Source organism: Scomber japonicus, chromosome 1, assembly GCF_027409825.1.
Source record: "Scomber japonicus isolate fScoJap1 chromosome 1, fScoJap1.pri, whole genome shotgun sequence".
Classification (NCBI taxonomy): domain Eukaryota; kingdom Metazoa; phylum Chordata; class Actinopteri; order Scombriformes; family Scombridae; genus Scomber; species Scomber japonicus.
In genome coordinates, this window is record NC_070578.1 from 16,535,074 (window position 1) to 16,550,073 (window position 15,000).

Sequence of the window (15,000 nt, forward strand, 5' to 3'; positions counted from 1 at the left end):
GGTTTAGGGTCAGGTTCAAGCTTACTTTTTCCTTTGATCTTGTGATTCTCTGGATATGATTGAGTCGATTTTGGGTCGTTCAGAGAGGCTGAGCTGACACAAATCCTTCATTTCTACGTGACTAATGTCCTGAAATATGCAGTAACTCAAATGTTTAGTCTTTGTTTGAAGTATTCTTATTTTATTTAACTTTCCTAACTTTGAAACAGAAAGACAATGGAATTTTTTTTTTTAACATTGCAATTTTTGCTGGACTGCAGTTTCTTATGCAGGTACATGATGAGAGCAATAGGGACCAGTGGAGAGAGACTTGTGAGAGAGAGACTCAATCTGAGAGACAAAAAAAAAAAAATGACTGATAAAGAGACAAAGAAAGGAAAAAAGAAAGAAAGCAGGATGTCTTGCTTTAAATCTTTCCCTCACCTGTCTCTTTCTCCTCTCCTCTCCTCTCCACTCCCTCCCTCCCTCTCTCTTTTCCTGCTATCGCTCTTTGTCTGGTCCCTCCCTCTCCACCTGCTCTTCTCCCTCTCTCCCTTGCTCGCCCTCCTTGTCTCCACCCTTCTCCCCGCCCCTCCTTACAGCCATTGGTCAAGTCACCACCAATCACAGTAGAACCGGGGCCTGGGGGACTGCATATGCAAAATACTGCTTAATATTCATGAGCTGCTATCGGGGCTTTAAGTCGTTGATTAGGACAGCGGCACAGCTTTCTGTCCCAACTGCCTAGCTGGCTGGCTGTGTGTGCCTATAGTCCCCTCTCCCTGGCGCTCACATACACACTCCACGCACTCTCTCACACAGACACGCGCTCCCTCACATCTACACACACACACGCAGAGCCGATCAGTGCAGGCAGCGCAGAGCCCGGTAATTGTATTGCTCCCTCAGAGCGGAAGGAAGGACCGAGAGAGAGAGGAAGACCAGCAAAAGAAGAGGAGGAGAAAGAGGAGAGATATAAAAACTTTGAATTTTTTTTCTTTTTAAAGATTTTCTTCCTTTTTTCCCCTGAGGAGGTTGACATGACAATGACCTGGTATCACCGATGGATTCGGTAGGACACCCGTTATCCGAGTGTTTTTTAATGCACTCTGAACAAGAGTAGGTAAATTTTACCTTTTATTCTTATCCCTCTATTCATCACTCAACTTGTCATTGTCATTGTCTTGAACTGTGTGTGAGTACGTGTGTGTGTGAGCATGAGTGTTTGTGTGTGTGTATGTGCTGGTATGCAGCTGAGGTGGCCGGCACCATGTCAAGGTTGTTTCTTCTGTCAGGTAGCACGCGTTCACTGTGTGTGTGCGTGTGTGTGTGTGTGTGTGTGTGTGTGTGTGTGTGTGTGTCTGCAGTATCCGGACAGCAGCTCTTACTCAGTGGGTAGAGGAGCGGAATTTCTGTCCCTCCACCTGGGAGCAAGACATACACACTAACACACCTGCTCGCACACACACACACACACACGCACGCACGCACGTGCACACATACTTGCACACACACATACAGTCATTTTCAAATTAAAGATAGTTTCCTCTCCACTTTCCCTGATTTTGAGACCTTGTTTTACTTTAAGTCAGTTTGTCCTTAGGACAAGACTGCAACTCTGTCCAGGTGTGTGTGTGTGTGTGTGTGTGTGTGTGTGTGTGTGTGTACACCTGTGTATTTACACTTGTGCATTTGTCTTTTAAGTGTGTGTTCATCCAAGCAGAGAATCAGCGAGGTAACAGGGCATTGAGGTTACAGGAATAACACGGATAGACAGGAGGAGAAGGGCCCATAAGAGAGGAGGGAGGAGGAAAGGGGGAAAGCTGCGCTCTTAAATGCCAGAGGAGGTAGAATTTCAGACGGGCAACTCAGCGTGTGGCCCTGCACAGGAATTAGAGACAGTTACACACACACACGCACAAACACACAAACACACACACACACATACACACACACACAACACAAACAAGCGAGTGCCTGAGCTGCTCATTTTGCCAGCACTTTGCTCTTTCAGGAGTGTGTTAAAGACGTAGTTCAAAATGCAGATTAACTGATTGGTTGAGCGGACAGCAGTGTGTGTGTGTGTGTGTGCGTGCAAGTATGTGTTTTTGTGCTGGTAACGGACAAGGTGCATTTCATGGAAATACATAGATTAAAGCATAACAAGTATACTAATATACACAGTTTGTTCTCTTTCAAACATGACAATGTAAATCATGGATTTAGCTGAATTGATTAGTGTGCTTCAGTAAGTGGGCAACACTCTCTTTGCATTAAGCATGCATTCACTAATGGCACTCATAGTTGCAAATATTCCTTGCCTTTAATCAAGGATTTAACAGTAAATATGTGTAGAAATAAAAATATATCCAATTATTAATTTTGTTCTATGTGGGCATGTTTTTACAGTATAATAAATCATTATGAGTGATACTGAATCACAGTCTTAGTTTAAGTCTTTGCAACAGAAAGTCTGAAGTGGAGAGGTAAAACAACCAAATCAAAGCAGAATCCAATGCAGGATACACTCATGTGTTTCCTTGCTCTAATTAAAATTTTAAAGAAAGCATCATTTCTTTTCTGTGTGCTTTGAAGCTGGCTCACCTATGTATGTGCGAGTGTATGTGTCCTTTATGCACAAATTCAAAGTCTTTCACAGTGTGTGGACTACCAGAGAACATTTCAAAGACGTAATACCTGCTTTTCATTGTTTTTAGTAACAGATTTTTTATATTTTGTATTAGTAAAGATCAGATCTCCAACAAATATTTTTCAATTTTCTGAAGACTTGGTAATTTTGGAAGATTAAATTAAATTTTAAAAACAAACAAAACCAAGTGAAAGTTTTTTAAATGATGATTTGACTGCAGTGCATTGCCATATATCAGGCTTTTAGTGAGCTTGAGCCTTTACTCCAATAGAAGACTCTTCAGGACATCCTTTTATATTGCGTATAATTTATTTTCTTTCATAAATCAAATGGTTGGGTGTCAGAAGGAATGTCTGAATTCAGTACATTTTGGACTAAAATACTTGACCCTCAGTCTGCACACTGTATCTGAGTGTGTGTGTGTCTGTGTGTTGATCTCTCCAGTGCAAAACCAGTACGGTGTAGTTTAAGAACCACAGATTTACCTCTGGTTTTGATTTGTGAATTAGACAAGAAATGTGAACACTTACAACCAGCTTTTGTTTGTTTTTGATTGAATAAGTGGTGACCAGCATGAGGGCTGTGTTTGAAAATTAAGCACAGACACATTGAGAGAAATGCGTTGATGTCAGGCATGGGAAAGTCCCTGCTTTACCTGTGTGTGTTTCTACAAGTGTATGTAAGCTGACAACTCGCACATATTTTAGAAAACATTCTTCCATCCATGCCTGTCTGTTCATCTGTTCATCCATCCATCCATCTATCCATCCGTCCATCCATCCTCCATCCACCGTTCTCCTTTCTCTACACAGGCTTCCCCTCCTTTGCTCTCAGGCACTGCTTTCCTACACTAATTAAAATATTAGGGATAATGATGATCATACCGATAATAATAATAACAACAACAAGTACCGCTTAAGCTGTTAACATAATTACATTCCCCTCATGCCACCATATACATACCATTTGCATATCATTAAGATATATTTTCTACAGTGACTTTAGTGAATTTGGTGCTTTTTGTCAGTGAGTGTGAAGGAGACGGGTGGTGAGAATTGCACAGCGTCCGTGCAGATCATTCAGGCAATGATTTTCATTGTGAGAGACAAAGAGAAACACAAGCCAGGAAAAAAAAAAAAGATTTCACTTAGAATTATTTTCAATCATGATTTGTGTCTAAATTGAATTATTTTGTTTTAATTAGATGGAAATAAATAGTTTGTGATTATGACTAAAAATGGAAAAAGTCTTCATTATTAATCAAATTAAGTCTGAATGAATAATATAGTTTGGTGCATGTTTGAAGTTGCACAAAAGTGTTCCCTTGATGAAAATTTAAAAATTCATGAAATTAAAATGATATATGCCAGAATAATACACAGTCAATCATTTAGAAAAGTGATAGTTATTTCCTATTTGAACAGATTAAACAAATATCGGGTGCACGAGATAACGTTCAAGTTTCACCTTTCATGTGTTAGAGTGTTGAATTGTATTGTGCCAAGACAATAATGAGGGCATTCAAAATAGGATAATTCTATAATTTCAGTTTGTTTTTGCAGCAGTACTTTGACCTTAAAGATTTCATGATGATTTTCTTTTCTGATTTACTTGGTGACATAACCTCATTTTTCCTGAATGAACTGAAGCAAATGTAATCCTTGAAACCTGTAGGCCCGCCGCTCTGCTTCCACTCTAAACTATTTAAAATATATAAATGTAAATAAATCATGCAGCTTTAAAAGAATTCAGTTGTCATTTAAAACCATGATAATGATGTGTCTTTGCTCTTATTTAAATGTGCTGAAAAATTATAAACATCTGTTGAATTATAAAAAGAAAAAAGAAAAAAGAAATCCTCGCCTTCTGTTTGAGAAAACATTTATTACATTTCTCTCTGCCTTTTCCCTGTTTGTTTTTTGTCACTCTCTTGTTCAGTGATTTCTTTCTCAGTCCATGAGGGAAAGAAAGCAGTAGAGAGAAAAAGAGAGGGAGAGAGGTAAAGCTGACTGGAGGGAGGGACGGGGGGGACCAAAGAGAGATTGCGTAAATTAAAATCCTTTTAATCTCCTTATAAAATCATTTACTTAATTCATCTGTCAAAGCATGTCAATATGTGCCGTGCTGATTTGTTGGCTGTGTGTGTGTGTGTGTGTGTGTGTGTGTGTGCGTGTGCGTGTGTGTGTGTGTGCATGAGGCTGAGTGTGTGCATTTGTATCTGTTTGTTGTCATGCATGCGTTCGTGCCTGCCTGCCCACATTGTGTGTGTGTGTGACCTATCGGTGGCCCGTATGAGGAGGTGTTCTTCTTTTTGTGCATCTGTTTGCCTGTCCGTCTGTCCCTATGGCATTTGTTGTCTGCCCGGTTTCTTCATTGTTTCTGCATACACGCACACTCATGCACACACACACACACACACAGGCACACTATGGCCTCTCTCTCATGTGAAGGGTCCGGGCATTCCAGTGGTAATTTAGTCCCGTAAAGAGAGAGAGATGCAATGAGAGAGACAGACAGAGCGAGAGGTGGGATGGAAAGGGGGGGGGGGGGGGTGTTTGGGGGGGGGGTTGGGGGGTGCTTTTGTCTGACACCAGCACTTAGGGGTCCGCTGGACACACGTGTACGCATGAAAGCACACATGCTTGCGCGCACATAAAAACCCATGCAAACACACACACCCTCAAACGCAAAGAAACACACATGGATTTGGATTTGTTTTTTTAGGCATTTGTAGCTAAAAAGTCACCAAAAAATGCAATTAAGCATTCACGTGGATGTATGTGCTCTCATTTATATTAAAAACACACTATAATACACACAAATCTACCTTTATATAAAAAGCCACACCGAAATGACAGAGCAAAATGGGACGAGCATTGATGATGAGAATTTCTTTGATTTATGCTCAATCCATCAGTGCCGTGTGTGTGTGTGTGCGCGAGTGTGTCATGGGTCAGTGCCGGCCTTTATGTGTTGAAAGAGCAGTAAGAGAGACTCTACCAGCTGTGACACACACTCACTACAATTAGCCATTACACCACACTGGTGGTTAAGCTAAATGTATATGCGTGTGTGTGTGTGTGTGTGTGTGTGTGTGTGTGTGTGTGAGCGTGCGCGTGTGTGTGCGTGATTGAATGCCAAAGCGCTGATTGAAAGAAGAGAGAGAGTGATGTATAGTGAGAGGCAACGCCACTCATCTCCTCTCCTTCCCTGCTTCCCTCCCTCCACACTGCTGATCCGCTCATTCCGCGTTACCTGTCATCCATTCGTCTCCGTTGTCCATACATCAAAATGTGCATTCATTCATTATTACTATTATCACAATCTATCAAATCATTTATGTCCTTGCTAAGAATTATTCTTCTTACTGCTACCTACTGACTTTACTTGTCTCATTCAAGCCTACTTTAAGCAGTGTAGGTTAGAGAGAGGTGGAAGAAAAGAGGGGAGTTTTCTTTTTCTTCACTCTCAGTGTCAAAAGTACATTTTATTTCCATCCATTTTATGACATTTTAACAGATGTTTTTTCAGGTCTGTCTGAGTGGTTTTAGAGAATATTAACTCAAGGATGTGTGTCTTTTTGTGGTTTTTATTGTTTTTAGTGAAGGAGTTACTAAAATGTGATTTCCGCAGGTCAGCGGGTAAACTATTGAGCTGCGCTTTAGATCATGAGATCAGTGTATACGTGTGTGAGTGTGCGTGCGCACACATCGTATCGTGTTCAAGGCTTCTAATGCTGCCTCTCACTCCTAATGGGAGGAGACAGCGGAGACTGGGCCACAATAGCGCAGATTTAGATGGAGAGGTGCCATGTGGGTTTAGAAGTGTGTGTGCATGAGTTAAAGAGGATCAAGAGAGTGATGCAGGTTTAAACATCTTGTCTGTCTTTTGCACTTTTTTTTTCTTCCTTCCTTTTCACCGTCTCTCTTTCTGTGAGTCCATGGGGAGAGAGCTTTCGATTGGCTGGCTGGGTAGTTCTCTCCGTCTACATGCCCAGGCCTTGTATAGTATGATTAAATTGTCATTGTTTCGACAGTGTGTAAAGGGGGGGGGGGGGTCAAAAAGACAAAAAAAGGAAAGATATAGTAGAAGAGATAAATAGTGAGAGAGAGAGAGAGAGAAAGAGAGAGAGAGAGAGAGAGAAAGAAATGGATGACCATGCCGCCTTCCGACTGACAGTGAAATATTCCTCCTCTCATCCTCCTATCATGCTTCATGTGTGTGCCTGATGGGGAGAGAATGACAGGCCAGCCCACCACCCCACCTCTCTCTTTAGGTTTTTTTTTTTCATGTTTCCTTTTTTTTCTTTCTGTCTCTTGGTATCTTATATGGTGTAATTTACTAAATTTATCAAATGCATTTTAGGGATAAACTCCACCATTACACAGATATATTCACATCATTGTCCAAAGTGATGCAGCCTTACTCAATTCATTGCGCCCAAAAGTTTAATGGATGTATTTCTTATTAACGTGTTCAAAGTTATGTGTAAACTTTGAAATACATATTTTTTATTGAAAAAGCAATTACAAAACAGTTCTCTTAACTTTAGTTAATGGCTTAGCCTACGTTCTCGCTCTCTGTCTAAAGCATTTTGTTCATTACAAAAACAAACCAACAACTCATGTGGTGAATTTAAATTGGTATGTATTACATGCCTGCCTAAATGAAAGGGCCGATAAGAAGTGTCCACATTGCGTCATATTTTTGGATGAAAGATCTCCGACAAATCTGATGAGTATCTAAAGCGGCTCTTTTTTTCTTCTTTTTTTTCTTTTCTTTCTTTTTTAGGTTTTTATCACTACAGAAACAGAATTTCTGGTTCTTTTTACCTCCAATTATCAACAATTCAGCTTGGAGATAAACCATGTAACCATAACTGAAAATGCACAATGGGTACAGCCCTTGTTTCTGTGCGAGTTCTTTGTGTATATAAACACTCTAAATTTGTGTGGACTTCACAAAATGTACTTGTGACACTGCAAAAACAGAACATTCATTTTTATACGGTTAAGTGAAATATATCATGAAAGCTTTAGATTTTCAAAAATAGTTCTGGTTTCGAACATTTGGGCTTTTCACGAGACAACTGTGAACAAACTGAAGAACATATCTGATGAAATGAAAGAGAACAAGTACTTTTTGTGCAGAAATGTCCACAGCTTCACTCACTGAAGTGACATCAGACTTTTTAAGTGTTCTGTGGTGCTGGTTGAAGTGGAAAGCTGCTCATTATTGTTTTTCGATTTATATACATTTTTTTCTAATTGTAGAAAAAATATAAATATTGTATACTTGAAACAAATTAACACGGAAATGACAAGTTTGAAATCTGGACAAAGTTGTCAAAATATATATTTATACAAATCTATGTACTGAACATTATAAACACTTCTTGCCCTCAGAAGGTACGTTCCTCTGCGCAGCTGATACGCACTTTTCTTCACCTCCGGAGATAATTCATTTCCCTTTTATCCCCTTCTTCCTTCACAATTCACCTCCCCACACACACTCCTTCTCTCCCTCCCCACATACCCCTCCCTCGTGGAGCTGTCACCTTTCTGCACCCGCTCAGTCCCTATTAAGGCCGACAGCCCATCTGCCGCCTGCCCCGCTAACAGCTCCCGTTGCTAACGCTAACGTGCACACACATCCACATCCGCTCAGACACACACATAGCCAACACAGAGCTGTGTCAAACACCACCTGCCCCGATGCACGTGCAGACACAGGAGAAACACCATCACACGCATTTCTATATAAATATGTCATTTATTCCTTCAGTATTTGTGATTACGATGTGATCATTTTAACATCCCCCTAGCACACATGCACGCAAACACACACACACACACACACACACACACACACACACACAAACGTTAGCATACCTGTGTCAGACACTTTTATGAGACAATTATTATGCAATAATAATTATGCAATTATTTTTGTCATTATTATTTAACACATTCAGACATGACATGAAGTAATTATCTGACATTTGTATCTGGAGTAACTTATAATTATACAGAATCTATATGTAAACAATAGAGCAAGTCAGCAATAATGTCTCATCATCCTTTCAAGGAGCCTAGTGAAGAAAAAAAATTAAATATTAGAATAAAAATGTATTTTATTCATTTTCACAGATTGCATATTGTTGTAGCAGAAAGAGTGTTCATTCCATGATCCTTTTTTTAAATGTTGTCCTTCCACCGATGAATTTATGTTTATAAAACTACATTGATGCCTATTTATTGCATATGTGACTGGAAGACCCTGACTAGTGGGATAATTAGGTAGGGCAGTTGCAGCCCTGTGTGTGTCTGTGTGTTTGTGTGTGCGTGTGTTGTGGCATTTGCTCCCTTCAGGGATAGGTGCGTTTTGCATTAGCAAGAATGGCAACTGTCTCATCAATCACTGCATCACCATGTCACACACACACATACACACACACACACGCACACACACACATACACACATACAGACACACACACACACACACACTGTGTCATGGTCATTCTGTTCACAGATGGGCCAGCAACACATGAGCGAGTCACTGAGTATCAGAAAGACACCCATGATCTCCCTACTTTTACACACACACACATAAACATGTGCATGTGTGTGTGTGCGTGTGTGTGTGCGTGTGTGCTGGTGCCGCTTACATGTACTGACAAGAGCGTGAAATAGGTTAGGTAGAATCGTATAGGTTAATACTCTTCGCCTCTTCTCTCGTTTTCCTTTGTACGAATTTTCATGTATTTTATATATGAGCTATTTCTTTTGTATATGCGTAAGTACATCTTACAGTTTTAATGCTTCGAGGGAAAGGTTTCCTAAAATGATCAGAATAATCTTTTCGGTGAGAGAAATACAATATGTGTATTGTACTTTTTAGAATAACAAACCACTTTTTATGTCTTATTTAAATGATATGTAATGGTTTATTTTAAAACTTGGTAAAGCATTACATGATTTGGACTCTTAAATGGTTTCTTATGGATCATGGTACTGAATAGGCGTGTAAAGAAAAAAAACAGTATACCGTTTTTTTGTTGTTTTTTAATAGCTTGCATGCAACTCTACAAGCAGGGAAAGGGATTCAAACTAATATCACGTGTACATGGTGCTGGATGTACCTTAGTCCGGTTTGACACCAGGACACTCCCCAATAAAAAAGCAGTATTAAGTGTTGCCTGTCTATATAGCATTGTGACACCGCAACCAAAGCCAGTAAGTGTCTGAAGCAGCAGCAGCAAGATATCGATTCCTCCTATTCACCAGAGTGGAACTAAAACCTACATATTACACACCCCGGCCCTCTAGCTCTTGTTGAGCCAACCCAGTTCTGTGGATGGATGGAGGGACGGAAGGAGGGATGGCTGTCAGACGAGTGATTGGTCTGTCTACCTGCCTTTTTATCTGGCCCTCACCTAAATATGAACCCATAGAGGGAAAACATTGCATGCATACACACAGATGTCCTGCTCTGTTTACTGATACACTTCACACAGGAATGACTGAAATATATGGCAAAATCAACTCGGCAAAAACAACAAAGAAATAAGCACAATTAGAAGATATTTCATTCCATTACATAGGATAGTTTTCCCAGGTGGTTTGATTTGACATGTTTGGTCTTCAAAAGCCAGAATAAAAGTGTTGCTTTTTTAGTCTGTAGACCTGCGCAACAATGTTTCAACATTAAGAATAAAAAGTATAGTCATTTCCCCAAGCAAGCATAATTATTATTATTTTTTTTTTTTTATTTTATTTTTTTTGTTAAGCAAAAACAAGCAAATTCATAATGCCAAACACAGGGATGCTTCAGACATTACCAGCAGGCATTTTTTTAGAAGCAGCACATTAATACCAGTTGTTGTTTGACATTTGTTCCCCACTCCGAATTGGTTTCTGTATTTTTTATATTTTGTCCTCCTGTAATGAAGTGCTTTTCTTCCTACCGGCCTCGTGCCATTCTCCCCTGATAGTTTGGTATAAATGTAGGCCACCCAGACAATTTTATTACAAACCCTGCCTTTTGTCCTCTTTGACGTCAGCTGTGAGAAGTGTCCCTTTTTTCTTCCGCTCTGTTTTATTTAATTATTTTATTTCTTGCAATGGATGATTTTGATTCTGTTGCCTGCAGTGACCTTATCACCCCAGCGACAGATCCTCCCCTGACAACAGCGCTGAGTTTGATTGACAGTTTGCAGTCCCTCTTCTGGTGCTTTTACTTTTATATTACCTCTGCCTTTTCCAAAAACCAAAACTGGTAAAACTCCTTTGACGTTTAAACACAATAAGGGTGTGCTTCAGTTAGTAGGCTGAAGCATCCAGTACCTATGCGCACGCATCCACAGACAAATGTATTTGGCAGGAACTTTTTACCAAATTCTAGGACCAGGGTCTCGGTCTCATGTACTGGTTTAAAGTCACAACCCATCTCCAATGCATCTGTTGGGCTGACAGCTGTCTGTCTGTCTGCCTGCCTGCTTGTCCATGCTGCTCTCAGCATGTCAGCCTTTGTGTCAGTCTGTGTTTGTGTATCTCTTCGAACCTGTCTGTGTTTTTTCTGAATGTATGCAATACCTGCCTGTCTTTTTTTCTGAATGCGCTGAGTAGCTGCAAACTCATATAACTGTTTTACTGCGGACCTACAGACAAGCTAAATGCCCATGTGTGAATATGTGTGTGTGTGTGTGTGTGTGTCCAATAACTACATTTTTTGTAATTTTTTAAATTGTATTTCATTAGACCGTTTTTCACAAGTTGTGTTACATTAATTTGCACTAATTTAATGTCCCTGAACAACTGAAATCTATTTGTCTTTTTATAATATTGTTTACAATGAGAGTAATTGCAAAAACACAATCGACACATGTTTACGTCATATGCTCCACCGTAGCATACTCTGTCGCTACTGTTGTGTCTGTGAAACAGCACATAAATAGATTTGAGCATCACAGAACCCCCACAAAATGACTTCTTTCACTATCAACATTTGATCCACTCAGTCCGATAACATTTAGAAAGTCAAGAAGAGCTGCACAATAAAATTGTTTTATCCCTATTCAAGTTAGCAGTGAGCTAACCAGAAGTCAGTCGCCATAAGTCTCTAGTGTGCATGCTCTGCCCATTGAGCATGTGCAGTATGCATTATTCAAGTCAGTGTGGGACTGTCATACCTGATACCAGCTAAAAAAACCAGTATACTGTGAATATAGAGAGAGATTTATCTGGGTGTGATAGGTTTAATGTCCCGCACTGCAGTTTTAAGAACTTTGGTCATGTTCAACATTATTTAGTGTCTTTTACTTGATGTTTAACTCATAATGACCTAAGGCACCCTCTTAAAACATTATAAAACTGAAGGCTTGGTATGAAACCAACCTGCTAAAACCTGAGGCTAAGATGGGCTAATCGCGCTGAAAAAAACCCAACAAGAAAGGCATCTCTTAATGCATTTCACATTCCCCACATGTATTCAAATTATAATGCATTTCATCAGTCACGTCTTGAAAATGATGACATGATCTAAAACACGCTCACATGCATCCGGCTCCAAAGGGAGTAGCACGCAAACATTGCACCTGGTCTTAAAGGGCTACACACGGAAATGTTGTATCCGGTCTAAATGAGTTGAATTAATCCAACACTTCCAAATAGCATTAAGTCTCAGCTGTACTTTCCAACCTGCTGTTTCTCTATCCCTTTTCTGTCACACTGGTTGTACACTATTTTCACTTTTGCCCCTCCTTCTCTTACTTTGCACCTGCATACAGAATGAACTTATCGAAGGGGCCATTGGTGAACAGCAGCAGTGAAGATAACTCCAAGTCAGCTTATGGTAAATGCGGCGCTGGCGCCTGGAGGATGCACCAGAGCTACGATCCACTGGAGGCCAACCACATGAGAGACGCACATGCCCTCTACAACCCCAGGTAAGACAAAGAGACGATAAGACACACAGACAGACCTACTGAAAGAGAGTGAGTGAAAGAAGTAACAGAAAAAAGGACTTGTTGAATCTATGAATCTCTTTTGGTTCAGTTTTACACAAAGGCCAAACTTGACCTCTATAAATCTCAGATGAAAGGGAGAGAAAAAGCAAGCACTTTGAGACATCAAAAGACAGTGTCCTTAGTGGTCTGTGTGTTGTTTGTGTGTGTGTGTGTGTGTGTGAGGGGTGGTGGTGGGGGGGGGGGGGATACATGAGAGAGAAAAAAGATCTAACCTTTCTCTATAATCTGTAGTATTTAAATTTGAGGGTGGATTTTTTGTGTCATATGTCATACATTTCTTAATTTTCAGTAGTATTTAGCATTTTCAGCATACACATTTCTTATTATTATATCAGCCTTTAAGATAAACTGCTCTGCTTTTGTGTCAATGTGAGTACAGGAAATACTTCCAGCGGTCTGTATTTGACCTTGTGTGTATCCATGTTAGGAGTATTTATTTGACTTCAGGCACAGAGGAGTTGATTACGGAGTTACCCACTCTAACATCAAGTTTTAACACTTTTTGCTTGCTATAGTGCTAAAATTACCAAACACGAGAAGAAAAAAAACCCCGGCCTCCTTTAATATGCTTACCTCTGTTTGATTTTTTTGTACTGAGGCAAAAATGACATTTTAATTTTAAGATAGTGGACTTATGGAAAGTAAAAATACCTGGACCACCCTAGTGTCCACTGCTAAATATTTTTCTCACACCTACAGCATTATCTTGACTTTGTTATTTTTTACAGTGTATATATATGAGTATCACAAGAAAGTAGGATTCAGCTTCTGGTTCAAGGACACTTCAGTAGTGCAAATGCATCGCAGCACAGAGGCTTAAAATCATATAATGGTTGAAGGACAGACACTTCACCAGAACAGTAATTCCCTATTCCATCTGCGTATGCAATAAAACTTAAAGCATGAAGCGCTTTAACCACACTGAATGTTCACTTTAAAGTTTTCCAGTGGATATCCACCGTGTTTCTGGGTTTGTGTTGTTGAAGGCAGGTGGAACTGAAGGCTTCTATGGTCCATTTTTAGAACATAAACTGTAAATATGCTGCTTGTTTCATGTTAAAACACAGCAAATGTGTGACGCATGAAACACAGACACACACACACACACTTTCTCTCTCTTCATAGTCTTCCTCTCTCGCTGTCTCTCTCTCTCGGCAGCTTTCTCTTTCTGTCTTCTAATCATTGTAAGTTTCTTTGGATAAGAGTTAGAGCCACATGGCCAGATTGCAAAACTATAATTGTAAGTATGTGTTTTGTATATAATTAGCATAATGCAGGTTTATTGCACTATTATATGCAAATGTGTTTGAGTATATGACGAGTGGACCTATTGCTGTATATTTATATTTTCTCATAATTTTTTTTTCATCTGAGCTTGTTGTAAAAAAAGCTCTATTATGTCTTTAACCAACATTACTAGATTCCTTTGTAGCAAAAACATGCTCAGATAAGCTTTCCAAAAACTTAATTCATTAGTCTGCAACCATAGACGTCACAATATCTTAAACCATTAGTCAGGAGTCATGTCTCTATTTTTGTGGCCAAGCAATATTATGCTGTATGATCTCACTGACTGACTGATTGTTACTGTCATTTATCATGTTGTTATTATTGTTGTATCATTGCACAGCCTATTCAAACACTGTTGATAACTTAATTGTTAGGCTTTTGTAAAGCGAGTAAGTAGTTGTGTGTGTGTGTGTGTGTGTGTGTGTGTGTCTGTGTACCTGTGCACACTGTAGACTGGGAAGTCTTAGTCCAATAGGATTTCAGGGTTAGTCTGGGTCAAGCCAATTAGAGGTCTGGCAAGCCATTCTCACGCAGACTCTCAGCCAATCACCAAGAGGAGTGTTACTAGCACAATGCAAGTGTGTGTGTGTATGTGTGTGTTGGCAGAGAGTGGACTCTGGTGATGAGAGTTGTAAAGGTTTGCCAAGGGGTAGGGAGTCACGCCATGGCTCGAAGTCATACACTACATTCGCACACACACAGATAGACACACACCCACTGCACTCCAAAGTGGGAAGCATCATTTCCGCTGCATTGGATCAAGTTGTGGATCAAGTTAAAACAAACTAGAATTTACATTTTAATTGTGCCAAAACTATGGTAAGCCCCTGGTTGGCATATGATAATAACAATAACGATGGAGGAACATGAAATATTATTAATCAGAACAAAAAGGTCTTCTCTTTTTCAGTTTATCGTGAGGCCTTTTTTTTTCCATTCTATTCAAGTGTCCCAGTAAGCCATGAAAGTATGACAGCGAGCCAGCATGAACAATACCAGGACCCTGAAATTGGAGCAGCTAAATGCAATTCAGCCATCACTCATTTGATTAAA

The 15,000-nt window shown here is 39.9% G+C and overlaps 1 protein-coding gene across 3 annotated transcripts in view; it reads left to right on the forward strand.

Moving 5' to 3' along the window:
- The first annotated feature begins 1,042 nt into the window (after positions 1-1,042).
- Positions 1,043-15,000, forward strand: part of esrrga (estrogen-related receptor gamma a) — a 72,535-nt gene continuing 58,577 nt past the window's right edge. The window contains exons 1-2 of one of the 3 annotated variants that reach the window (XM_053342877.1): positions 1,043-1,098; positions 12,418-12,576. In XM_053342877.1, the coding sequence (XP_053198852.1) occupies positions 1,043-1,098; positions 12,418-12,576 (215 nt within the window). Of the gene's footprint in view, positions 1,099-12,417; positions 12,577-15,000 lie in introns of those variants that run through there. The other 2 variants (XM_053342879.1, XM_053342920.1) reach the window with 2 other exon arrangements.